This window comes from Chaetodon trifascialis, chromosome 14, assembly GCF_039877785.1.
Source record: "Chaetodon trifascialis isolate fChaTrf1 chromosome 14, fChaTrf1.hap1, whole genome shotgun sequence".
NCBI classification, from domain to species: Eukaryota; Metazoa; Chordata; class Actinopteri; order Chaetodontiformes; family Chaetodontidae; genus Chaetodon; species Chaetodon trifascialis.
Window position 1 is genome coordinate 11,984,801 of NC_092069.1, and position 27,448 is coordinate 12,012,248.

The window sequence follows — 27,448 nt, forward strand, 5'->3', positions numbered from 1 at the left end:
AACTTACTTCTTTGAGGTTTGAGCTTTTGTTGTTTGTGCTTTTCAGGAATAATGTCACAAAGAAAAGTCTATATTTGCTCATACACATTTTCGTATATAGTGTATTCTTTTTTCCATCAACACATCCACAAGTTTACTAGAAGTTTTTAATTACAAATTCTATGGTGTTAAAAGTAAACTCCAGCTGTATCAGCCACATTAAAACAACAGTAAAATGTAGTTCACAATGTATAGCATGAGTAATGATTTAATGCAATACATAACACTGACAATAGCTAATAACTATCACATTCTGTGTGCTTTGTGGTTGCCAAAAAGAATGGTGTTATTATTTCCTCTAAAAATATACATACTGGTAATGTTCAGTATCATTGTTAATACATTGTCTTGGCTTCTCGCTTGCTGACATCGAAGTCGCTTTTCCTTGAAAATAGCTGTAAATGTGGTTTTATTTTGAAAGCAGCGGAAGTGGGAGTGCTTCTCTGGTAACTCGTTAGTATAAGAGCTCATCTGTAGCTTGGTGGCTAAGCTGGCGGTAGGTTGTTTTCCTGATAGCTGCCCGGGGTTCCCACTCGTCGCCGCTGAACTCCGCCACTGCAAAATCGGTCATTACAGCGGGACACCAGACGGACTATAGGTTAGAGGTTTGTTTCCCTTGATTTGACGATGTTATTTGACAGCTAGCTATAACGTCACTTTTTGTATCTGTCAGCCATGTTACTGTATATCAATCAATGATGCAGCTAGCCACAGTAACCGTGTTTATTTTTAGCAGCTAACCTTCGCTGACTGCGGTGCAAGGAAACAGAGACAAACGAGCTGTGTATGTGCAAGAGTCGAACATTGTTGACGATATGATGGTGCCGATGCTTACATAAATATGGTATCAGTGGAAATGTGTTTCTGCAAAATCAAAGCTGATGGGTCTTACAGTGTGTTAGCTAGCGCATTAGCTGTCTGCTGATTTAAAGCTATGAAGTAGCTACCGAGTTTTGATCTGACCATGTCCTCCGTTCAGAAATCAAGCCAAGGCCTCAGTCAACAAACTGAGCGTGATTGTGACTGAATGTCATAAAGCGTAAGTGCATGCACAGCAGCACGAAGGCAGGTGGTTTGAGGTTAGTGTAAAAATGTGTACGCTTTCTAGCCACTACGGCTGTTCAACTTTAAGCAGTGTTAGCGCTGGATTAAGAAGATCATGCCCCTTTAGCTTACATCACAGCAGGCTGCTAACAGCGGATCGGAAACACTACTTTATCACTTCAAAACATCCCTGAATGCATCACACTGCCCGGGCATGTTTCCTTAACGTGTGCGGTAATTACGTCATGATGCACAGGCCTGTGTTTAGTTGGCTTTCCAGTCTTGTAGTCTCAGGAACAAGAAGACAACTGGTTAATTTCCAGGATTTGCAGTATTTCCACTGGTGCTTGGTCACGTGTCAGTCAATCAGAAAATTTCACAGAATCAGCAGCCTTCACAAAATGTCAACAGCGCACTGATATGTGGCTTCCTGCTCTCAGATGGACCAGCAGGACCAGTCCTATATGTTTGCCAGTCTGAAACGGCCTCACTCAGAGCAGCTGCTGCAAGGCCTCCAGCTCTTGCGGCAGGATCACGAACTATGTGACATTGTCCTGCGCGTGGGTGATGCCAAGATCCATGCTCACAAAGTAGTGCTGGCCAGCATCAGCCCTTACTTCAAGGCCATGTTCACGGGTAACCTGTCGGAAAAGGAGACCTCCGAGGTGGAGTTCCAGTGCATCGACGAGACTGCCTTGCAGGTATGCTCCGAGCCAGCAGACACTTTATTAACTGCACAGACTAACTGCTTGTAGCATAGTTATTGTTTACATGGTGCTTTTTGTCTTTGTCTTCCAGGCCATCGTTGAGTATGCCTACACTGGCACGGTGTTTATCTCACAGGAAACAGTGGAATCTCTGCTACCGGCTGCCAACTTGCTGCAGGTTAAGCTAGTACTTAAGGAGTGCTGCTCCTTCTTAGAGAGCCAGCTGGATGCAGGAAACTGTATAGGCATCTCCCGCTTTGCAGAGACATATGGCTGTCATGACCTGTGCCTGGCTGCAACTAAGTTCATCTGTGAGAACTTTGAGGAGGTTTGTCAGACAGAGGAGTTTTTTGAACTGACGAGGGCTGAGTTGGATGAAATTGTGTCCAACGACTGCCTTAAGGTGGTCACGGAGGAGACTGTGTTTTACGCCCTGGAATCGTGGATCAAATATGACGTAACTGAGAGACAGCAGCATCTGGCTCAGCTGTTGCACTGTGTTCGCCTTCCACTCCTCAGCGTCAAATTTCTCACCCGCCTATATGAAGCCAACCACCTTATACGAGATGACCACGCATGCAAGCACCTGCTCAATGAGGCCCTCAAATATCATTTTATGCCTGAGCACCGGCTCTCCTATCAGACTGTGTTGTCGGCTCGGCCCAGGTGTGCCCCGAAGGTGCTGCTTGCAGTAGGAGGCAAGGCTGGCCTGTTTGCAACATTAGAAAGGTAATGATAGTCATTTTAAGCACGATTGAAAAGGCAGCTCTCCAAACCTCTGCTGTCTGTGCCTTCTTTGTGTCCTGTGTTTAAAGACAAACAGACTAATGCAGATAATAAGCGTTTTTCCTCTTTCTTTCCAGCATGGAAATGTATTTCCCTCAGACAGATTCATGGATAGGACTTGCCCCTCTCAGTGTACCCCGGTATGAATTTGGAGTGGCAGTGCTGGACCACAAGGTGTATGTGGTGGGAGGCATTGCCACGCACATGAGACAGGGCATTAGCTATCGGAGACACGAGAGCACAGTGGAGAGCTGGGACCCCGAAAGCAACACCTGGTCCTCGGTGGAGCGTATGGCCGAGTGCCGCAGCACACTCGGGGTGGTCGTCCTGGCTGGTGAGCTTTACGCCCTCGGAGGCTATGACGGCCAGTATTACCTCCAGTCGGTGGAGAAATACGTCCCCAAGTTGAAGGAGTGGCAGCCTGTTGCACCCATGACGAAGTCCCGAAGCTGCTTTGCCACTGCTGTGCTGGATGGCATGGTGTATGCTATCGGAGGCTACGGCCCAGCCCATATGAACAGGTACTGCCAGTGAGACTGGACACGATCTGTTTTGTTTCACTACTGGAAATATACTGTATGTTATGGGTGTTTAGACATTAGGAATGATGAGTTTTGATTTTCTTTAAACATTCAATTCTAGTACAATTCGGACAGCAGCAAGTTTATAAACCAATATTTAACAAGGCACTGAATCATTCTGGAGCTACTCAGCTAAAAAAAAATAAAACTAGCCTTTGATCTCCTTGAAAAGCTTCTAGCTCTTTTAAACCTAACCTGGCTTTCTCTTGCAAGGTCTTGTTAGTTTATTTAATAGAACTGGCAATCAAGTGAAGGATGTCAAGTGTTGCTGAGAAAATGGCCAGGGCCCTGTTAATGAGTGAAGGGGAGTCATAACAGAAGTGGCTGCTGAAGTTTCATGGAGAGGCTGCCCGGCTGTGTGCTCCTGCTTAGACCTCTGTTGTTGCTGTGGATCTCTAGAGAGCAGGGCCTCTGTTGCTCGTTTCCTTGACTCCCAAAGCCCATCAGGAAAATGTGTTTGACGGAGAATCTTTTGGGACTGTTTTCTTCTGTTCCCCAGTGGCTTATATGTCCTCGCATACTGCAAAACAATCCTAGGCTGCCAGTTTTCCAGTTGTTGTTAGGGGGATCGTTTGACTGTGGTCAGATTTGGTAATTCACCACCACCGCTGGTACAAGTTGCACCGGATGTGTGTGATCAGACTACCTGAATGGTAGACTAAATGACTAAATATTGGTCCAGTTAAGTACTGGATTATAAATTAAATTCGTATGTGAAGTAGATTCCTCACCCCTGAAATGCATCTGAAGGAGTACACAAGAGTATTTGCATGTTGTAGACAAATAATGAAGTGCAGATAATTAACAATACTTCAGACAATTTCCCAAAGCAATACCACGAGACTAGATTGTCTACATGTCCGTTGTTTCAGTTATGCTGGTGTAGTATGAAAATCTAATCACAGAGTTTCTTAAAATCCTTCCAGTATTCAGGTGGGGGCATCTGTTGAGGACTTGCAGAGGGCCGGGAGACGACGTCAGTCTGCATTGCTGCTTTTTAAACATTATGTGTTCCATTGCGTTTTGTCGCCCACAGCGTGGAGAGGTACGACCCCAGCAAGGATGCCTGGGAAATGGTAGCCCCCATGGCAGATAAGAGGATCAACTTTGGAGTCGGCGTCATGCTCGGCTTCATATTTGTGGTGGGCGGACACAACGGCGTGTCGCACCTGTCCAGCATTGAGCGGTATGATCCACATCAGAACCAGTGGACAGCCTGTCGGCCAATGAATGAACCGCGCACCGGTGAGTTTATGTCCCTCTTTAGCTCAGGCCCCAATCTGTAGGATTCAGGAACGTGTGTAATTAACAACATACCACTTTGGCATCGTCTTGCAGGAGTGGGCTCTGCCATCGTGGACAACTACCTCTATGTGGTGGGAGGTCACTCTGGGTCGTCCTACCTGAACACTGTCCAGCGCTATGACCCTATCTCAGACAGCTGGTTGGACTCGAGCGGCATGATGTACTGCCGCTGCAACTTTGGTCTGACTGCCCTTTGACCCATGGCCCAGCCAGCTAGGACCCAATAAGAGAACTTAGACACAAAGACGTTTCTTTTTTGTTGTCTCCTCCTCCTTCCCCACATTCATCCTCCAGGTGCAGAAAAGTGCTGCACGCCAACGTGAACGCCAGAGGAGAGGGAGCCTGCTGGGTGGATGGATGTGCCGGGCTAGCTGGCCGGCGAGAGGGGGACCACAGGCATGGCTGCGGAGATGACAAAGAGCTACAAAGCCTGGTGGAAAAGCGAGGAAGACGATTGGACGGCTGTTGTCGCGGGCAGGAGGAGACGACTGCTCTACTGCTGCTGGACCACAATGAGGACTCTGAGCCATTTCCCAGAGGATTGTGGGAGAAAACTTGTCACTTTTGTTTCAGACTTCTCTGTTAGCAGACATTTTATTTGTTTGTTGCCATTAATTGTGTTTAACACTCAAGTCTTTTTTTTTTTTTAATTTCCCTGCTGCAACTGGAACCATGTGTTCAAATTTTGTAGAGCACCGCAGTTTGCTAGCGTATTTGTGTGAATCTGTGGTTGTCGGCCATGTAGTGTGTATGTCCGTGTGTATGCTCGAGGGGGTACGTGCATGTCAGATAGGATTGTTTGTTTCGTTGCGTGTCTGCGTGCAGAACTGATGCTCGGGCTCAGCGACGTAGGAGTTCTGCATCAAAATCAGTGCTTCACAAAAAAGAGAAAAGTTGGAATCTTTATATTTTCTCAAAAAGGGCTGCCTTTTCCTCTCCTGTAAATAATCTAAATGAAATATATAGATATGAATATATCCTCTAGTGCATTGCCTGTAAATGTTTTTCTGCACTGGGTCACTAGTGTGTGCGGATGTGTGTGTAGTTTGATTTCAAGGGTCAGCGTAGAGGTGAATGACGAATTCTCCTGAGAGTGTTTGCCACTAGTCTCTGCTTCATCCTCAGAGCCATTTAAAAACCCCCGCGCTCTCGCTCCTGTCACATCTTCCTACGGTCAGGTCATGAACTTCTTGCTACTCTTCACAATAGCTGAAATTGACCTTGGCCCTCTTTTCACCCTTTGGTCTGTACACAATACCAACTGGTGCTATATTTAGGATTCAGGATTCAGCTGTTTGTCTGTGTTGCCTCACACAATTAGGTCAACCTCTGTTCGGCCTCAGCTACATCACTGCGTTAGATGTTCTTTATTTGATTTATATGCATTTAAATGCGTAAAAATCTAATGGCCCCCAACAATGCAATAAAATAAAGTCCTACTGAAAGGGAAGCCTGTGGATGGACAACCACAAACTTCTGTCTGAATATTAGCACTATGTTTGGTTTGAGATTTTTCTTTGATTTAAATTACATCTTAGTCAGCATTCCCGGCCCTCAGAGTGTCCCTGTTGCAGGATATGAGCATGCTTTGTTATCGTCTCAATGCCTGATCCCAGTACAGTCACTCTCTTAGCTCTGAACAAGACTTTTTCTGCCTGTGATTGGGTCTAACACCTGCACTCACCAACTCGCCGCCAAACATGATCTTCATGTGGCCACGGTCTTGCTTGCAAGCTCAGGTTTGAGATAATCCATTCACAGCTTCATGTGAAGTGCCAAACATGACCTTTTTTTTTGGCGTCTTTCCCACCTCCAGTGCTAGAAACGACTTTCCTCGTGTGCCACAGATGAAAACATTTTCTTCTCGTCCTTTTTGCTAACATTACATTAGCATTCTTCCATGCTGTCATATGGAGATGGACGATATAGCACCAAGGGCTGTGCCAGCCAACTCAGGCCGTGTTGCCATTATCACCAGTCCCGTGTCCTGAGAGAGGAACCAGAATGCTCCCATGGGTGTTTCTGACTCCCAGCTGGCTGAGGGTGTCACTCTAGGCTAGGCTAACAGAAGGTCAAGCATTGCACAGCAATAGAGGGGGCACTAGGCTCGAAAAGGCTAGGCGTGGTGTGTGTTGAGTCACTGTTAATGTTAAAGTCCAGTTCGAATTGCTTTGTGCACTGACGTTTGCACAGAAGTGGAAACTTAAACCAAGCTCTGCATTGCACTTACCAAACTATTTGATACATATTGTAATTTGTATATATGTTTTAATTTAGAATAATGGCATTTAGATAATGCAATAATACTTCTGTTCTCTCTGTGGATGAATATGTTCTGTGTTTGTCTCTTTTAAAAAGCCAAGGCATCTCATATTGCTGTAACAGAACCCCACATGGCACGTCTGCTGATTTACACTGTCGGCTACAAATGCGGACGTCTCATGAAACATCCGAATGGTACAATTGAGTTTCATGTTCGTTTAGGCGGATTGAGATGGATTGCTCTCAGTCTATTAATTAATGGCCAATTTTGATGCATAGACCTTTAAAAAAAATCACCACAAACACTAGACAGGACATCTTCCACTTAACCCTTGTGCTCTAAACTTGACGTGTTTGTAGAACGATTGCAGAAACTGACTACAGACGAGAACTTAAATGACCTTTGCCTTGCAGATCGGTCAGGGTGTCACTGGTGAAAGCTTTAGTGATTGTTTGCATCACCACATGAAGTACTTTCCTCTCCATTTCTGGTCTGTTTTGAAATGGAAACGCATTAACAACCCAAGCGAATTTCTGCAAATGTCATTTTATTTTAGAAAGATGTGAATGATTTTTTTTTTTTTTGTATTTATGATTCTTTGTTTTGTGTTGTCACCTGATTTTGTTTGCTGATTCTGTCGTCTGTCTGTCATACTAGATTTTGTTCGTCACTTCACAGCCACAGCACAAATCACGCAGGCGTAATTCTGTGCTGCTGCCATGATTCATCCAGCATCGCTGTTATGTACAATGTCTTGATTTCAAAGGTGTACACTTACTACTACTTCTGGAGAGACGCTGATGAGAATCTGCAAACGTGAATCTGCAAAAAGAAGGGATGTTCCAATTGAGTTTGTACGCATTTTTCTTATGGCCTAACCAATGTCGTGTTTTTGCCACCACTCTCACCAAAGTGCTTGTTCAAAGAAAACAGATGGACGACTAACACCTGGTCTGCAATGGACTGCCACTCTAACGTTTGTGTCTGAAAGAAAACTCCTTTGAAACTGATGTCAATGTTAGCCAAATGACCACTCTGCTTCTTTTACATTTCCCATTGTGTGTCTGGAGTTAGGTGACGATCTTGAATTTTATATCCTGTGGATTAATACTGGAAGTACAAGATAACCTTAGGTGTAGAAACGGTAGCTTTTCACATTTTATCATGTTTTGATTGAAGACATTTTACATACATTTTAGTCAGTTTGTGTGGTGCAGTTGTACCCAGTTTAAAATAAATGCCTGCCTTAAAAGGTACTGTCTGCTCGATGTGGCTCTTGTTATATCCACCCATGCAATGCGCAAGTGTGACAAAATAAATCAATGCAAGTTTACTCCAAAATATTTGTATTTGCATTTTAAAGACAGTCTAAGCATCGAGAAACAGCGACTGAAAAATAATCATGATCAAGGATTGGCACTTGACAGGATTCCCGTTCATTAAACTTCCCTTGGCAGAGGCACAGTGTGATACTCTGAGGCAGAATCTAAAACCATGTAACATGTAAATACATATTCCATGTGTTGGCGACTGCAGTGTGTGCTGAGCCAGCGTGTTAAAAAGCTTGAAGCACGGGCATTAGTATGGTGTAACATTGTTGTATGGACATACTGCCGGCTTGGTGCCCTGGAAGCCAAACAGGTAATATTTAAGCTTGTCGTGTCAGAAAAGATGTGCCCTCAACCTCTGACCTTTAGGTTTTATCTTTCACTCATTGTGTCAAATACTTGCCTCCAATTTAAACATCTTAAAGAACAAGACATTACCCTGACATGGACCTTGGTCTGGTTTGGATGTTTCTTATCCTCGGACCACATTGTAAATAGAGAAAGCACCAGTTTCATTGTAGGAAATGTAAAATTAAACCGCCAGAATAGTGCACATCGATGGGAATGTGATATACAGTCAGTGGCATCTACTGTACAAGGCTGCTTAACGGCAAATACACCCATACTGCATAATCCCTGTAACAACCATGACTGTATGTGCATACGATGTGCATTACTCTCAGATATTGTCATTAATGCATATCAACGCAGAACTATTATAGTCCATCATAGTCTTGGATTCCAAGCATGCCTAAAAAGAAGTAATTTCCATTAAGCACAGTAAGCTTTCTGCAAGCAATCAGGTGAAACAGAGGAAGCTACAGCTGACAGAAATTCATTTAAAAAAAAGGAAAGTTGTCAATGGGGTCATGACAAAATACTCATAGGAAGGTGGACGAATGTTTGGACTTGCTGCTCATCCATGTGTCCACTTGTGATGAGATGTGTTCACTTGTCAGAGGCGCGGATGTAGACCAGAGAGGACAGCAGCAGGAGCTCCGGCGGCTTGTGTAACAGGATCAGATTGTCACTCCTCAGGCCGTCATAGTGCATCCAGCAGCCGTCTATCTGGAAGGCTGCAGAGTAGTGATGCTCCTCCTTGTTGAAGAGTGTGGCGCCCTCCAGTGAGTACCTGTGGAAAGGGTTATTTAATAGAATTTTCTATCCAGGAAACCCAAAGCAAGAGTGTATTAGGGACAAAGGGAGGCAGAATTAACTGAAAAACTGAGAAACAAATGCATAAATGTATGTAAATTGAAAAATAGAATGTAATGCTGTAGTTCAATGACAGCTACTTTGCAAATATCCAGTGCTGGATGTACAAGATTCCAGTTTTTCCTGCCTCAGTCACATCGCTCTTCTCCAACTTGAAGAATACAGGCACCAAACTACATATACAAAAAGAAAACACACCTGTGCTGGCAGAGAGCCAGGTGGTAAGGAACATAGGACAGGTCCTCTGACTTCCACTGCTGCATGTTGAGAATGAAAAAGGGAGGGGGTCCGTGGCAGAAAACCCTCTGAGAGAACTCCCTTAGACCATCACACCTGTAAAAAAAAAAAAAAAAAAAAAAAAAAAAAGTTGTGAAGGAAGTGGAACAAGACTGAACCCAATCAGGAGATGAAGGACATCCTCCTCTTGTCTCACCCCAGCTGACAGCAGAGCACGAGCCTGGGGCTGAAGAACTCGTCCAGGGCTGATTGAATGGGGTCTCTCTGAGGCAGCTCATGAGGAGGGCTGGAGGGAAAGTGTCAGAGTGAAACTGTGAGAAATGAAAAGCACACATAGCGACCAAAACACCCTGTTAATGAGGGATGAGCAGCTTTGTGGAGGGAAAATACCTCCAACAATCCAACAAGACAAACTAGATTAACATGCTCACATAATTGGGCAGAGGCAAGTGCTCCATGTGTGCAGGGTACCTGATGCGGATTGTGGTCTTGATGAACTCCTGGAAGCGGGCCGGGCAGCTCCAGTTGGTGCACAGACTCTCCTGCATGGTGGACATGAGGTCCTCCAGGTTCTCTGTGAAGTTCTCATGCTCGTTACCGAACAGGTCGATCTCCAGCGCTGCCTGGCGGATCTCAGAGCGGTACTGTCTCCTCGACATCCTGTCCCAGATCCACAGCATCTTCACCGTGGTGTAGTCACAGGAGTCCATCAGGTAGAGGAAATGCTCCACAAAGCGCTTGCCCAGGAAGACCGCCAGCTCCCTGGGAAAGCCCTGGTTGTCCCGCAGAATCACATAGAGGATCATGAGAAAGCCATCGATGGTGCAGGTGTTTTTTAGGTTGATTTCGACGTACAAGGGGGTGCACGATATGGCCTTGCGTCCTGCTTTAATGCTGAAGACGCCACCCCACGGGAGGACAGGCCTCCAGAATGAGCGGTCCTCTTCATCGTTGTTGTTGATGGAAGCACGAATTTCTTCAAAAAGTGTCTTAGACCTGAAGAGACGTAAGAGTTAGCAGAGGACAAGGAAGTGTGGGTGAGGTGTAGTTTATTGCACGGATGGATTCAAGCTGTGTAGTTATGAGAGACGGCGGCTTTACCACGAACGATAACAGCGGAGGGTATGCATGTAAGTAAATGCACGTTAGCTTAGAATAACAAAATAAGCTACGCAATGACGAGTTACGTCCAGTGCCCTGTGTCCAGAGAATAGACAGAGCCTAAAGGCGTGCTATCTTAACAAATTAACAGCCGTTATCTACTTACCTTTCGAAGTGGAGACTGCTGTCAGGGTTTGAAATGAGCGTTTGTCGGTCTTTGGTGTCGCTCAAACCGAAGTGTCTCCTCTCCATAGTTCTCTGTATTTCTTCATGTCTTACATCGGACTTAAGGCCAGATAATTTAAGTACTGTATTTTCTAGCACTTTCTGATGGACGTTTGAATGATGACGCTTTGGAAAGCATCAGAGCAACCTCGATCAAGCGTTAATTTAGACCAAAATAAACAATTCTATGTTGTTGTTTTTTACGACTAATCTTGCTAAGCGGTGTGTAAATATAGTGCTGCCCTCTGCTGGTTCTCGTCGTAATTACATTTTTTGAAGTCCCGCCCATCCCTCCACCGTCTTGTGGGCTGCGTGGCAGAACTGGAAATACTATTGGTTTTGAACTTTCACTTGCGGGTTACGGTAAATACATGATTGGCTATTAGAGCTGACAGTTTGTAAATATCCCCGCCCTTGTTTGTCGTCACATCCACGACCGATTCTCATTGCTGTGACGCCTTCTCACTAAACTTAAGTTTTTGGCAGAACTCACCGCGCTCATCTTCTGGTCAGGCAACGAGAGTGCAGGCGGCACCTGAGAACACGGACTTTCTGGACTAAAAAGATGTCAGCTCAAATTATCAGTGGGAAAGAGGTTTCAGCGTAAGTTTCAGATTTTATCAAACGCGTTTATCAGTGTACTGATAGCATAAGACGTGTAAGCAGTGTGAGGAAACGTGTCTGTACTGGGCTAACTAGCTGGCTAACTAGCCACCTGAGTTACAGTTACTTCATAGCTAAAATTAACGTCACTCGAGTCACAAACAACTTCTGTGCTCGTTCCCAGTGTTATGCACATTTTGCATGCAGCTGTTATGTGTTTTTTAAGAAAGAGGTCTTATCTGTGCTGGCAGCATCAACTAGTTTGTTGTACATGACGCTGCCCACGTGAATGAAGAATGCCAGCAGTTTATTATGGATAACCAGCTGAGGAATCACAGTGGACTCACTGCCAGGGTGCATGAAATCTCTGTCCTGACCGTTATATAGAGCAGTCTGAATGTTTTCACACTAAATGTACTGACTTATGACTGTTTCTAACCCGGTGGTAAACCATATGTTTAGAGCACTGAATGCAGCATTATGTAAGAAACAGTGGTGGTGTGCTATGATCTTTGCCCTATTTGTCCAGTGACCTCGAGTCGTAAGGCTGGCAAACACCGCTCTTAAAACCCACAAGACAAAACTAACAACTGTGCATTTTGTGCGTAATAGTTCAAAGTTTGACTTCATCCAAATATTGCTTATTTGGTAAAGAGACAACCGAGTGCAGAATATATAGTTGCATGTGCTTGTCACAAGACATAGCAGCCTGCACCCTGTTAAGTGCCCCTCACCATACTCATTAGTTCAATTACTGTATGCAACTCAAAGAGCCTCTCCACAGATCTGCCGTACCTCCAGGAGCAGCCTTTACTTCATTATCTCTGACGCTTGACAAAAGCTAACATACCATTGATTGTTCAGGACGAGTGACCTTTATGGACTGGGGTTTATTGATGAAATTGTCTCTTCCCGTCAAGACATTTAGTTTTCTACAATCCCTGATCAAAACAGCACCGTGTAGTGGATGAATGTCTTTTGTTTATAGGGACATGGCCCTAGTTGTTCAGTGACCAGTAATAAAGCTATAGCTGCGACAGTTCCCCTGGGTGAATAAATGAAAAAAACCCAGCACAGTGCAGGTCATGTCAAACAATGTGTAAGTAAGTTTCCATAGAAGGTCTGTGTTTTATGCACTATATTGACTTAAAAATATAAAATATCTGTTATATCATTGTTTTCCTTTGCAGCCAAGCCTTTAGAAAGGCGAACATGTCACTGCCTTTGGATGCCCGATGCCTTGCCTTGAAGACATTAAGATCGTCCAAAGTTTTCATTATCAGAGCACACTGTGGACCTTTGGATGAACCTCTTGCAATAGAAAACTCTAATCTTGCAAAGCCACCATGGCAAAAGCTGTCTGAGGTTAATTAAAACGTAGTTCAAACTCGTGTCGCTTCATTGTGTCACACATCCAATCATAATCACACGGTGTATTCTATCAGTGCTGTCAACAAAGTGCATGTGATGCATAAAGACTCAGCTTTAAACACAGCGCGTCCTTAGACCTTTTTGAGTAACAGTGTGTTTTCTTGTACAGAGTGGACGAGATCAATGAAGCTGAGATTAGTTGTGTGATTGTATGAATACAGTCAGTGTTACGCTTTGTTTAGCGACACACAACAAATCTGCAAAAATAGATTTACTTGCCGCGAGTTAAAGTCCAGCAACTTTATGTCTGTCAGACTGTCTCGTCTTTGAATGGTTGATTGACTTAATCTAGGTGCCATAACCAAAGCATTAAACAAAAAGAGATAAAGCAAAGATCAAAGATAAGAATGTCATCCTCCCAAACGGACTCTCTGATGACCTGGATTGGCATGTGCAGTTGAGATAGATGGCTGTGGATTGTAAAATACCAGTGCCATGAGATAGCTAGATGAAAAAAGCTGTAACGACTACAAGGGAGGGAACGTCTATCGCTTTGTTTGATATGGTCTTGTATGGTCCTATCACTGTCAATGCATAGAGATTAAAAATCGAGTGGGTTTTTATCCTGTTGTCTTCTCAGGCAGGTGAGGGAGCGTCTGAAGAAGGATGTGGAGCAGATGAAGCTCCAGGACCCCAACTTCAAACCCGGCCTAGTGGTTTTACAGGTAAGTGTGAGATGGGAACTTTTTCCCCATATTATCTAAAACATGTATGGATAGCTTGTTTGCTTATTTTGCTGTGTGCTCTCTCATGGCCATCTCTTGAAGGTGGTCAGCAGATGAGGAGTTTGCTCACGTGCGCGTGTTCCCCTGCATGTATACAGAGAGTATAAATGTGTTCTACTTGTAGATGGACATGTTTAGACAAGAGCTCTGTGATCAACACATATGCATCTGGTGAAGGCCTGTTCCTTCATGTGTCTTTGCAGGTTGGAGACCGCGATGATTCAAACTTGTACATCAGCATGAAGCTAAAGGCAGCAGCAGAGGTATAAAGATCATTCTCATCACATGTACACCACACTTCTACTGTGCCCTGTTTGCGATCAGTCTGAACATCCAGCCTGATCTGTTCCTCTGTGTACACAGATTGGAATAAATGCTACACACATGAGACTTCCCAAGACTGCAACAGAGGAGGAGGTGAGAATGGACTTTGAAATGGCTTTAATTAATCTATATACACACTAAGACACTCTCAGAGTTTGTTGTACTGCCTGATAAAGTCAATAAATCTCTAATTTTCCCTGCTGAGGTTTTAAAAAATTAACACAGTTGACAGTGCTTTTCAGTGCTGTAAGACAGGAGCCAAGTTTGGACTTTGTAGGACCACTGGTGTCATAACAGCAACAGGGATTGTAAGGTTCACACAGTAAATGATAAACCAAAAGTACCTGAGAGAGTGAAGGCTGTCTGTGTGTCTGTAGGTTCTTCACAGTATCACAGAGGTGAATGAGAACTCGTCTGTCCATGGCCTCCTCGTACAGCTGCCCTTAGACTCGATCCACAAGATGGACACAGAGAAGATCACCAACGCCGTGGCCCCGGAGAAGGATGTTGACGGGTAGGCTCAGACATTAACTGAAGATCAGAGAGCTGACTCCTCTTTTGAATTGAGCTCAGGTGTTTCAAAATCTCACTGGGATCATTTGAATTGTTAGACATCTTTGATTTGCAGTGTTCGCTTTGCTTTGGTCCATTTACAGACTGACCAGCATCAATGCAGGGAAGCTGTCTCGCGGGGACCTGGGCGACTGCTTCATCCCCTGCACACCCAACGGCTGCATGGAGTTGATCAGACAGACCGGTAAACACACCAATTAACACCCTAAAATATTTGTTTTTCAGAGAGAGAGCATCTGTGCTGTGAGAATATATGACATGACATGAATGAGGTCAGAGTTAATCAATGGATCCGCCGCTTCTCCACAGGTGTGTCTGTGGCAGGGAAGAGAGCGGTGGTGATTGGCCGCAGTAAGATTGTGGGTGCACCGATGCATGACCTGCTGCTGTGGAACCACGCCACCGTCACAACCTGCCACTCAAAAACCGCTGATCTCCCCGGAGAGGTACAACAGTAGCGTCTCCACCCAACCCAGCAGTCTCAAGATTGTATTCCCATCAGCCATGATGTGCCCACACACATAGCTGTTGTTTATGGGTCTTTAAAATGTTCTCAGGCAGTGACACAAACGGCTGTCTGCATTTCTCTACAGAGGTGTACAGAGGCAGTTCAAGTCTGACTGTCTGCTGCCATCTTGTGGCAATAACAAGCAATAACATGTGTTGCCAGATGTTTGAAAATTTCCATTAACTTGCATAAAATAAATGTCCATCAGGCCTAGCATCATTGTTACTCATGTTGTCGTCTTATTTGTGAAACACTCACTCATGTCCACTGCTGTTTTTTCCCAGGTGGGCAAAGCAGACATCCTGGTGGTCGGCATCGGGAAAGCAGAGATGGTGAAAGGAGAGTGGATCAAGAAGGGAGCGGTCGTCATCGACTGTGGCATCAACCACATTCCAGGTTGGACTCTGCATTCCTTGTCTTCAGAAGTGAATCAGTGCAGTCAGAGGTCATGTTCATAGTATTTACCACAGAGTGTCTCTCTGTCTCCTTCAGATGAGACGAAAGCAAGTGGGAAGCGAGTGGTGGGCGATGTCCAGTACGACTCAGCCAAGGAGCAGGCCGGCTTCATTACCCCTGTGCCTGGTGGTGTGGGACCCATGACTGTGGCCATGCTGATGGCGGTAAGGTCCATCTGGAGAGTGAATCCTGAACTAAACTCTGTGTTGGCAGTAAATGATCTTTCCAGCAACAGGTCAGGTACAGTTTTTTTTTTCCCTGCCACAGTGCTGCAGCAATTAGATTTTTATTGCAGCGAAATGACCTGCTATTGTCTTCCTTTTATTAGCATGCTTATTATGTGGGAGCACAGTATATAAAGTTATAAAACAACATAATGACTGTGTGTGTGTGTGTGCGTGTGTGTGTGTGTGTGTGTGTGCGTGTGTGTGCGCACGTGCATATGTATGTAGAACACAGTGTTGAGTGCAAAGCGTTTCCTGACAAGCCATCAGCCAGGGAAGTGGAACATTTCTTACACCAAACTCAACCTCCAGAAGCCCGTGCCGAGGTGTGTCTGCTTATCTCCCCCTCGTCTTCATCATGTGTTCTGTTAACTCGCCACTGAAGGATCCGTTAAATTCAGTTATCCACATGAAGATGAACTGGCTTCGGTCGTTGCCGTTTTCCTCCTTTGCACAGACCATAAAAGTCATTCTGTGTTGTCTTTTTACCTCCCAACAGTGACATTGTGATTTCTCGCTCCTGTGTGCCAAAGCCCATCGACCGTCTGGCAAGAGAGGTGGGCCTGCTCTCCGATGAGGTGGAGCTCTTTGGCAAGACTAAGGCCAAGGTCCAGCTGAGTATCATCAAACGCCTGCAGGCCCAGCCAGACGGCAAATACGTGGTGGTCACTGGGTATGCTGGCATTATCTTTAATGTGCACCCCTCACCACAGCTGAGCTGACATTGCTCATGTTGATTTGACCAAAGACAACATTTAATGTCATTAAATACTTGGCACGTGTTCATTTCTGGCCCTGCTGATGGACATTGTCTGTCTGCAGCATTACCCCCACCCCTCTGGGTGAAGGAAAGAGTACCACCACCATCGGCCTGGTCCAGGCCCTGGGAGCCCACATGAAGGTCAATGTGTTTGCGTGTGTCCGACAGCCCTCTCAGGGACCCACCTTTGGCATTAAAGGTGAGCTTTGGAACAACACTCAGTGAGAAAGTTGCACAGGTTGCTGAAATGTCATTTTTTAAGGTCTATGGTGGCACATGAAGCTGTAGTTTTGTCTTCTGTCTGCAGGTGGTGCTGCAGGAGGAGGATACTCTCAGGTCATTCCTATGGAAGAGGTACGACACTGCTGTTTCGAGTTAGAGGCTGTGCTGCCTGTATACAAAGGCAAAGGTGGATTGAAGTAACGAGTCTGTTCATTTCAGTTCAACCTCCATCTCACTGGTGACATTCACGCCATCACGGCGGCCAACAACTTGGTGGCTGCTGCCATCGATGCTCGCATGTTCCATGAGTCTACACAATCTGACAAGGTGGGAACTCCATTTCATCAGTAGCATACTAAGAAATGCACTTTTTGCAAGTTTATTACTTGCTTCTGACCATTACCCTCCTCTCTGTATGCGTCCTCAGGCTCTTTATAACCGCTTGGTCCCACTCAGCGGAGGACAGAGGAAGTTCTCCCCCATCCAGATCAACAGACTGAAAGTAAATAGCCGTGTCACAGACGTGTAGGTCTTGTCGTAACTCACAGTCCAGAGAATGACGGACGTCTGATTTGAATTTTCTGTATTTGTTTAGAGACTGGGCATAGAGAAGACGGACCCCTCCACTCTGACTGAAGAAGAGATCACCCGCTTCGTCCGCCTGGACATAGACCCGAGCTCTGTCACCTGGCAGAGAGGTATGAACGCCTCTTAATCCTCATTATTTACATTATCTGCCTTGTTAAATTTGCTGTATGTACATAAAATTCTCACGTGGTCCTCGTGTTTCAGTGTTGGACACCAATGATCGATTCCTGAGGAAGATCACGATCGGCCAGTCGCCAACTGAGAAGGGATACACGAGAGAGGTAAAGCGATAAGATCCACAAAGCCTGTTGTTCAGTAGAAGCCACCGTGTGCACCCAGTGGTTTAACCAAAGAAAGCACTGTGGTAGATTGAGATTGAGAACACTCGATCTTTGATAGATGCTGTAAACTAAATACATTTAAAAAATCTACATGTAGTTAAAAAAATACGAATAAGAATAACTTCTCTTTCTTTTTCTTTTACGAACAACAGCTTTGTTTAAGCCTCATTTATAATACACATGTAATTTGATTTCCTCTCTGTCCTCCAGGCCCAGTTTGACATCACAGTGGCCAGTGAAATCATGGCGGTGCTCGCCCTCACCAGCAGCCTGGAGGACATGCGTCAGCGTCTGGCCAAGATGGTCGTGGCGACCAGCCGCAGCGGTCAACCCATCACCACCGAGGACCTGGTCAGTGGTCTGGAGTCTCCTTCACGATGGCACAGTCTATGTTAGCGTTGTTGAAACAAGGCTCCTATAATCTACTGTTTCTGCCTCCAGGGTGTGAGTGGTGCCCTGACCGTCCTCATGAAGGATGCCATCAAGCCAAACCTGATGCAGACCTTGGAGGTGGGTGTGACACACGTGCTAACCTGTTTCGCTCCACTGAAACGGGCGTGACTTTAACCACTGTGACCTTTAAGCAGGTTAGGAACGTGTGTGAACAGTTTAAGACTCAAAGAAAAACCTCACAAGCTTTGAAAGTTCAGTCCTTTGACATCTGGTGGTTGTTTGTTGTTGGTTTTAAAGGCTTTATTTTCTAATGATCCAAACCTGCGTCTGTGCCAGAGGGGTGACTTTGCCTTGAGATATTGGTGTTATGTCACATGTGAATCATTGAATCTGCAGGGAAACCCTGTGTTTGTCCATGCTGGCCCTTTTGCCAACATCGCTCATGGCAACTCCTCCATCCTGGCTGATAAAATAGCTTTGAAGCTGGTTGGACCTGATGGCTTTGTAGGTGAGCAGAGCTGAGAAATTTCATCAATATTTATGTTTTCAGGCCTGATCTGGTACTGCAGTGTATACGATTTCATGTATTGATGGTACAAATTATGTAGTAGATATTATATAATACTACTACTACTACTGCATTGCTCAGTATTCCTTACAGCTGTGATTCTGTGGCCGTTGTCCTTGTTTCAACATCAATTGTGCCCAACAGTGACGGAGGCAGGCTTTGGTGCTGACATCGGCATGGAGAAGTTCTTCAACATCAAGTGCCGCTACTCAGGCCTGAGACCCCACGTGGTGGTGCTGGTGGCCACTGTCCGAGCGCTGAAGATGCACGGAGGAGGACCAACGGTGAGTTTGTTTTCCTGTTCCTCGGTATCCTAAGATGTTTGTGTTTGTCCATAGTGAGTTCTGAACACAACATCAGCATCTACACAAGCTCAAAATATTCCCTCTGCACACAACGGTGTCTGACCCCCCCATCAGGGAATGACAGCACGCTGCTGGGACTGGAATTACATTTCCTGCTGAGTGGATGTCACACAGCAATAACTCATTCATATTCTCACTTCTTCATTCACACAGTTGTTACATCTGTCAGGTTTCTGTGTATAAGTTAATAGTGAGATTTTTTTCAGTTCACTGAATCAATTGACTTATCACTCTTTTCACTCAGGTCACTGCTGGGATGCCTCTGCCTAAGGAATACATCGACGAGGTAATGTATAACGTTGGTCAGACAAGTTTGCATGAGGTGCAGCGCGGCACCTCAGATTTAAAAGCTTTGTCTTTGTTAAAACACCTTTATGAGCATCAGCATTATTTGGACAGAGAATTGCTTCTTTAAAAAGAATGTTTGTGTGTACCTGCATGTAGAACCTTGAGCTGCTGGAGAAGGGCTGCAGCAACATGAAGAAGCAGATAGAGAATGCACAGCACTTCGGCGTGCCGGTGGTGGTGGCTGTCAACGCTTTCAAGTAAGTGATGGATGACAACACTGTCGAAAAAGACTCAAATGATCTACATGACCACAAACATATGGAGAAATCATTTTGAATTTTGCTTAAAGCTGCACATTTTGTTTCATCCTTGTCTGTTTCCATCGTTTCCTGTTCCGTTTAAGTTCCTGTGTCTGTTTAACTATAACACCTGTTGTTGTTGTGACCCGTCCCGCAGGACAGACACCGAGGCTGAGCTGGACTTGGTCTGCAGCGTGGCCAAAGCTGCTGGAGCCTTTGATGCCGTACGCTGCTCCCACTGGGCTGAGGGTGGAGCGGGTGCAGTGGCCCTGGGTCAGGCTGTCCAGAGGGCCTCTGAGGCCCCCAGCAACTTCAAGTTCCTCTATGATTTGGAGGTATTGGCCATCACATTTTCTGTTTTTCTTTTTGCATTGCACAAACAGTACGCTTGTTGGGCCAAAATATCAACTAAAGGACTGCACTGATGGTAGTGTGTATATCTCTAATTCCTCTCTAGCTCCCCATTTCTGACAAGATCCGAATAATCGCCCAGAAGATCTACGGAGCGGACGACATCGAGCTCCTTCCAGAGGCTCAACACAAAGTGGAGCTCTACACCAAACAGGTCAGCATCTCTCCTGCTCGATTCGTTTGTTTCGTCTGTCTTGTTGGGCCTGTTTGTTGGCTTCTGCTGTCAGTTGAAATTATAATTGGATGGAGAAAGCCTTCATCAGCCTTTTGAAAAAGATCTAATACATTTTCTTTGCTCCCCTTCTGTCCTCAGGGTTTCGGCAATCTGCCAATCTGCATGGCCAAGACTCACCTGTCACTCTCTCACGAGGCAGACAAGAAGGGTGTGCCCACAGGGTTCATCCTGCCAATCAGAGACATCCGAGCCAGTGCTGGCTCTGGCTTTCTGTTCCCATTGGTTGGCACGGTAAGCACTCATTTATGCCGTGCAAGCAACGCCTTTCCTTTCACGCCAGTGACTCTTTGCTGTCTGACACCTGCAAACCACATCACAATGTAACACACCTTCATTTTCTACATTCCCTTTGTCGAGAACAATCCTGTTAACAAAAAGCAAAGTCTGACGGACTGTAGTATTCATGTCTTTTCATTCAGATAACAAACTAAAAATGTCATGCGTTGCAAATGGCTGAATCCATCTTAAACTCCAGCATAAAACTTAATGTTTGTCAATCTGTGTCACCAGCTGAGTTTGCTGAAGGTTCACCTGCTTCTCTGAACTAGCAGAAAGAGCTGGTATAGTCCACCGATAGTGAAAGAGTCATTACTGGAAATGTCTCATGTGCCTGCCAGGCTGCATTGCACACGTGTACAGATTATTATCGGCCAGAATCTACCTTCCAAAATGTCTGAAATTAAAGCTGCTTTCTCTTGCTGTTCCTCCCAGATGCCTACGATCCCTGGTCTGCCCACCAGGCCTTGTTTCTACGACATTGACCTGGACCCTGAGACTGAACAGGTCAATGGTCTCTTCTGAAGCGTGGCTCTACACTGTATGATGGTGAGGAAGGCAGTGAACACATGCAGATACCATTCTCCTACTGGAGAGTAGTTTTAATTTTAGTCTTAGTCTAGTCTTTGTGTCAAGCTGTCATTTTCGGTTTTATTAGTTTTAGTCACGTTCATACTCTTTTTAGTCAAGTTTCAGTCGACTAAAAGTCTGAGCATTTTAGTCTTATTTTAGTCAGAATTATCCGTGACTCTTTTTGTCTAGTTTTAGTGCACGAAAACTGATGACATTTTAGTCTAGTTTTAGTCAATGAAAATTGTAATAACTTTTTAGTAATGCAATTCTATTTAACCCAGTCAATATAGTATCTATAGACGAAACCAAAATTTTCTTTTAGTCAAACCCATTTCACAATTCAAACAAGGTTATCTTGTTATTATTATTATTATTATTGTTAGCTTATAGACTCAAGAATACATCCATTCCAGACACGAAGAGGCTCTGATTTGAATTTACAACATATTTATTTTACCAAGCAAAGCCGGCTGGCCGGCCAACGGTCCCGTTCTCTTTGTCAGCTGTTTGTCATTGACGCAGCTGCATCTTCTCAATAATGCCGCGAGTGGGAACTAATGCCGTGACGTCGCCTGCGACTGCGCAGTGCAACCTAATGCAGCCCCTGAAGAGAGACATGGGAAACAGAAATACTGCAAAATAATAATAACAACGCGACTAAACGAGACGAAATAACGTTAGAAGATTTCGTTTCGTTTCGTTTTAGTCAACGGAAATGAGGAGACATTTTAGCAGAGTTTTTATTTTGTAAACCACATTTAGTCTCGTTTTTATTCATCAACAATATTGCATTATATATTTAATTGTAGTTATCGTCACATGACCAGCATTTACGTTGCGTCTCGTCTTGTTTTCGTCACGTGATAAAGGTTCGTTGACGACGATATTTAGTTGTTGACGAAAGCAGCTATACTGGAGAGGCATGAATGATCACTGTTAATGTTTGCCCTTATTGTTTGTGTTTTTCCTCCCACTGTGCAGACATGGCCCAGCACCCCTCACTGAGCCTTCATGAAATGTGACGGACTACTTAATGGAAGTGCCTTGAGCTTGTCCCCTGGTGCTGTTTCTTTGTCTTGTTTTTCCACTCACTGACACCTGTATTTAACTGATTTTCTTTACCCAGAAGGCCGATGGGTTAATCAAGAAACTTAATCACAGAGCAGTTTATCCCCCTGAGATTGTAAGTCTACAAGAGTGTCCAATTAACATTTGTCTGCCACTGCACATGAACAAGCCCGGCTTGTATTTTCCAATGACAATAATAAGCCTGTAACTAGTGTTAACTAGTGGTGTATATTTTGTTTACACTACAACATGAGCGTCTCTTCCAGGCCACAGAATTCTGTGCGTCTGTGGGATAAAGTTGTTATAAAAAAAAAAAAGACATAAAAATGATGTTCCCTTATGAAATGTTTCATAATTTTTTTTAATTATGTTTGACCAACGTTGTGATTATTGTCTGTCCTGTATTGTGATGGAATATTACGAATACTGTCTAACATTGCTGGAGCTATGGTGAAGGTACGTCCACCTTTCTGTCAGAAAAGATGAAATAAAGTGTCCTCGATGGAAAACCACACATCAGCTCGTCTCTGAGATGTGAGCTACACATTTTTAGCATTTCTTTCTTCTTCTATTCCATTTTGTTCCTCATATTACTGAACATAAAGAGTATGCCTGCACAAAAATATGAAGTATGTGACAAATCCATGAATGTTGATTTCTTGGATCCTGCAACACGTCAGTCACTGCGGCTATGGAAACCAACATGCCCAGCTGATGTTTGAGCTGTGTTGAACATCTGAGGCGCAGACACCTGTGTGCCATATGTCAGCGTCAAAATGTACAACTTGCCTGTTTGGACATCTTTCCTCAAATGTGTGGTATTGGAAATGCCCTCAGGCTCCGCTTTTTGCAAAACATATGTCCAACCATAAATATTTACCAACAGATGAATCAGACATCGGCCTTCAGAAAGGTCTAACCAGCTTTTTAACCAAATGTGAGCGACTCAGTGATGCACAGACTGTCTGCTGTGAAACAATGACAGATGGTGTCTCAGTGTGGTGAACTGCAGAAGGATGTAAATGGTGTATTTTAATATTTTGGTGGAATTAATATTAAACAAATGCTTTCCTACCAGCAGGAAAACAGTTGAGGACCATATATGATATTAAATGAACTACTACTAGGTCAGTGACAGCACCTCAAAGTGGGTGTAGCTCAGTTAAGAAAATGCTAAGCTGACTTGTTTAAGATGTCTTTTATTGGGAAAATCAAGGATGAAAACTGGAAACAGGAGCTTTGAAGTCTGCATCGCCTGCAGATCCTACGGTCAGCTGCTTCACATGCGCGCTGAAACCTGGTGAGAGCTTGATGAAGGTGATGAAGGACGATGATACAGCCTTCGATAGACACACCACTGTTTGTAGCATCTCAGCCACAGAAACGCATAAAATCAGCATACAGAAGATGGAAGTGAAAACACTGAAACTCCTCAATCAGCTCATTGTTCTGCTCATCTGGATCACAATGACTGACACCGAGCTGTCAAACAAGTTATTGTATTTGTGGTTTGGCTGTTGTTTATCTTGAGAGGAGAGGCCTTGACAAAATTAAGTGTTAGTGTTTAGGAAATTTGCATTTAGTAAAATGCTTATATTATTTGTGCACAATCTTGTTGCTGCTACAAGACAGGTCATTTCTTCATCAGCAAAAATAAAGCAGAAACCAACCTTATTATGTCAAATGATGTTGTGCTTTAGTGGAGCTGCTTCCAAAACAAATGTTCAATTACATCTGGACAAACCAGTTTGCACACAGCCAGGAGCCCAGAACTTCAGGGCCTGTGGTTTATGATCAGGACTTGGACTACATACCTGTTCTGCTCTGAATCCCCTCCTAAATGAGAATATTGTCACAATACTTCCTGAGCACACCCCTCCTGAAAGGTATTATAAAACCTGTAGGCCACTATAAAACCATGTTAGAAATACTTAGGGTGTATCTGGTAGTTTCTGAGGAGTGCACATTGCCACACAATGTTGCCTTCATGGCTTAAATATTCATAACCAACATCATCATATTCCTGTGTGAAACACTGCCCCGGCTGTCAGCTAACCGTGCATGTTTACCACCTTCAAATTACAGAGGCTTTACACTTATTATAGCTACAGTTATGTGAATAAACAAGAAACCAGTCATGTCTTTTCATGTCATGGATCAGTTTATTAGAGATGTATTTAATTCTTTACAGTCATTATCACAGAAGGGTGATTCAAGGATTTCTTCTTCATTTATCGATCACCACGACCTCCACCACGGCCTCCACGACCTCTACCACGGCCTCCACGATTACCACCATTTCCACCCGATTCATTTTGTCTCTTTCCTCGTCTCTTGTCTCTTTTGCCCTACAAACAACAATAAGAGCAATGGTTGGCGCATTTTCTTCGAACGCAGAGATAAATGGCTGCATGCTGTGGATTCAAAAAGGTTGCAAAACTCCTACCTTTTTAGCTCCCTCCTGTAAAAGAAAATAGGAAATTAACACACAAGTACCACAAAGTCACTGAATCAGCTGGCGAGGCAAAACAGTATGAAGCACGCTTTAGGAAGCTGAAACATGTCTTACTCCATCTGACTCAGATCCTGACCCTGAGCCCTCTTCTCCCTCTCCCTCTTCCTCTTCCTCTTCCTCTTCCCCCTCTGGCATGTTTTCTACCTGCTCCTAAGAAACAGCCTCATAAGTACACATGTTTTCATGATGTCAGTCACAGGCCTAAAGCACTGTAAGAACACAAAATAACTCACCTCTACGCCAGCTGTGATGGAAAGGACAAAAATATAAGTCAAAAATGTACAAATTAACATTGATCAAATGCCTCCCAAAGCTAAATGAAAGCTAATTTTCTCCCCTAAATATTCAGTGTTAACCCATCAGTGAACACAACAGCTGTAAAATGCACATGCTGAATATAAATTAGTGTGACACTGCTCCTGCTGGTTAACAAATGTGATAAGATGTTTTAAATACACATACCAATGCACAGTACTCTGAGCCTAAGGTAATAATTATACACACTGCGTGATTTGGTACAGTCAGTCGTTTGCTGAGCTCTAATGCTTTTATCTATGTTAAAATATCATCAATGAAGGACAGAAGAAAAACATCAATTTAACAGGTGATTCCTTTTCAATGTTCTGCACTGAAAACTAATCCAAAGCATTCTTTAGAAATAAAGCAACAAATTAAAGAGACTTACTTTCACTCATTTTGTCTTGTTGACAAGTGCAGTAGAAAGTAGTTTCCTGTGGAAAAAAGCAAAGGAAGGATCTTAAAATTGGAATCACTAGATTTCTATCATCATTACAAATAATCAGCAATACACACTACAGACCTGGTGCAGAAATTGAAGTGACTCGTGTCAAATGAAGGCATTCAGTCTCTATTTGTAAGGTGCCATATGCAGAGAAGAATGTGGGTGTGCCTCATGAAGTGGGTTAGTTGCAGGTAAGATTTGGGTGTGGAGAGGAAAACAACTGACAGTGTTTTTCTCTCTGAGAGTGATTGACAGTTCCACCTCCAAACTTTAAATTAAGGACCTTCACAGCCACTGGAGAGCAGGGCTGTAACCACAGAGGCATCTGGGGTGAAGCTAGGTATCGGCCAGCTTTTCTTCTACTCGAATCACCGAACTGAATCACCTCCATGCATGTTCTGTAATGCTCAATGGTGTGTGTTGTGGGGAAAACATAACAACTTTTTTTTTTGTTTTTTACATAACAGTTAATTTGACAAAAGTTCATTTTTTTTAAACAAAAGTCTCATCCTGGGGCTGAGACAAGAGGCAAATTCAGGTTTTTCCTTCTTTGGCCTTCACTTTTAAAGTCATACTGCTGCCTGCACGGGCGCTGAGGTTTCCCAGGGCACTTAAACTACTACTGCCAGTTACTGCAGGTGTGTATGTGCTTAGATTTTCTCAGGAGCAGGTTCAAATTGCACGGCTGGCACAGGCTGTTTAACACACTGATAATATGGGCATGCTGCTCTGCTTTCAGGGACTCTTTATGACTCAATTAGAGCTCAAGTGCCAAGTCACAGCAAATGAATCCTCACATTCACAAAGACATTAAGTTGAATATGTTTCTGAATAGCAAAAGCAGCATATAGTGTGAGTGACTGATTCAAGGTACGAGTGGATCATTGTCATTGATGCGTATTTGATTATAGGAAGCTTGTTTCATGCTAAGAGGTCCTGCAGGGCACAGTACAGGGCTTATCTTGCAGGATAGACAGTGGCTGCATAATTGTGACTAAAATTTATGAATATTGAGATCGTTTGCTTCAGAAACATAAGCAATACCACACCATGAAAATAATCCATTACAAGTACAGGTTCTGTATTTGTAATTTTAGGGTCTCATAGGTATCAGCAACAAAATGTTCTTTAAGAATCAACAGTAAAAGTTCTAATTGTATCTAATTCTGAATTCGATACAGCAAAACATTTCAAACAATTTGGGACAGGAGCAACTTAAGACTGGGAAAGATGCTGATTGTTCCAAAAACACCTGTTTGGAACATTCCACAGGTAATCAAGTTCATTGGTAACAGGTGATAGTATCATGTTTGGGTATAAAAGGGGCATCCTGGAAAGACTCAGTCGATCACAAGCAAGAATGGAGTGAGGTTCACCACTTTGTGAACACATGATTGTATAACTATAATCTATAATGGGAAGACACTGCTTTTGTGTCCAGGGTGGGATGGATCTGAAAGAAAAACAAAGTACCAGTAGCACCACCTGTGAATAAGTTAATATTGTTACTGGTGTAAACATGTTTTGTCTGTAGCCACCAGTTCAAACTGCTTCAGCATTTCCACCTCGCTCACTTCCTGCTATTTACACTAATTATACAAATTAATTCTGGGACACACCTTTCATTGTTTTTAGAAATTCATACAAAACTTCACATAAACCATCACACGAGGCGGTGCCCTACAAAACAGGCGTCAGGTGTTGAGCGAGGAGATGCTTTGCAGTAGATGCCCATATCACTGCGACCTCATCTGTCCTCTTTTTCTGAAGAACAGATGATCTAACTCTTTGTCATGTCAAACCTGATGATCAAGAAGGCATTTTGGATTTGTGCACCAACTGGTTGACACTTTGCATGAACAGGCCCTTAAGTGTAGCTGCAGAGAGGATCTCCTTTTCATCTGAGCATGCACAGACTTGAATGTTTGTAGCATATAGCTTACTCACGTGCATATAACGTCATCTATGAAAGTACTTCCAAATTATATCAATTTGGGTGATACACACTGAACTGCTCTGCTCTGTGCAGGCAGCTGAAACATCATTTGCTTTAAAGCTGCAGCATTTCTCATTATGTAGACTAATGCAGCTGTTGTGACTTTGGATAGTCATTTGTCAGTAAGTCAGAT

At 44.0% G+C, this 27,448-nt stretch overlaps 3 protein-coding genes across 9 annotated transcripts; 2 read left to right on the plus strand and 1 right to left on the minus strand.

Annotated features, from left to right (window-relative positions):
- Positions 1-474: 474 nt before the first annotated feature.
- LOC139341937 (kelch-like protein 28) lies at positions 475-7,981 on the plus strand. Of its 2 annotated transcripts, none has more exons than XM_070978680.1 (6): positions 475-637; positions 1,524-1,784; positions 1,882-2,519; positions 2,654-3,097; positions 4,194-4,402; positions 4,496-7,981. In XM_070978680.1, exons 2-6 carry the CDS (start codon positions 1,524-1,526, stop codon positions 4,657-4,659), a joined length of 1,716 nt encoding a protein of 571 aa, XP_070834781.1. In that variant the 5' UTR covers positions 475-637; the 3' UTR covers positions 4,660-7,981. The 2 variants fall into 2 exon arrangements, with proteins under 2 accessions (XP_070834781.1, XP_070834782.1); XM_070978681.1 differs by having other exon boundaries at positions 567-644.
- Positions 7,891-11,097, minus strand: dorip1 (dopamine receptor interacting protein 1). The gene is made up of 5 exons (XM_070978682.1): positions 10,773-11,097; positions 9,977-10,501; positions 9,702-9,791; positions 9,467-9,601; positions 7,891-9,185 (listed from the first exon to the last, which is right to left on the minus strand). Exons 1-5 carry the CDS (start codon positions 10,856-10,858, stop codon positions 9,002-9,004), a joined length of 1,020 nt encoding a protein of 339 aa, XP_070834783.1. The 5' UTR covers positions 10,859-11,097; the 3' UTR covers positions 7,891-9,001.
- mthfd1b (methylenetetrahydrofolate dehydrogenase (NADP+ dependent) 1b) lies at positions 10,419-22,367 on the plus strand. Of its 6 annotated transcripts, none has more exons than XM_070978675.1 (29): positions 10,419-10,511; positions 11,318-11,434; positions 13,446-13,530; positions 13,794-13,853; positions 13,954-14,007; positions 14,292-14,428; positions 14,571-14,671; positions 14,797-14,933; positions 15,280-15,391; positions 15,488-15,615; positions 15,904-16,001; positions 16,175-16,348; positions 16,498-16,634; positions 16,743-16,789; positions 16,877-16,984; positions 17,085-17,159; positions 17,253-17,355; positions 17,450-17,526; positions 17,797-17,937; positions 18,028-18,096; positions 18,376-18,487; positions 18,692-18,831; positions 19,157-19,198; positions 19,357-19,457; positions 19,657-19,834; positions 19,957-20,064; positions 20,224-20,376; positions 20,857-20,970; positions 21,976-22,367. In XM_070978675.1, exons 2-28 carry the CDS (start codon positions 11,397-11,399, stop codon positions 20,944-20,946), a joined length of 2,805 nt encoding a protein of 934 aa, XP_070834776.1. In that variant the 5' UTR covers positions 10,419-10,511; positions 11,318-11,396; the 3' UTR covers positions 20,947-20,970; positions 21,976-22,367. The 6 variants fall into 6 exon arrangements, with proteins under 6 accessions (XP_070834776.1, XP_070834774.1, XP_070834777.1 ...); XM_070978673.1 differs by having other exon boundaries at positions 10,441-10,635; positions 11,308-11,434; XM_070978674.1 differs by lacking the exon at positions 10,419-10,511 and adding an exon at positions 10,565-10,635.
- Positions 22,368-27,448: the final 5,081 nt, after the last annotated feature.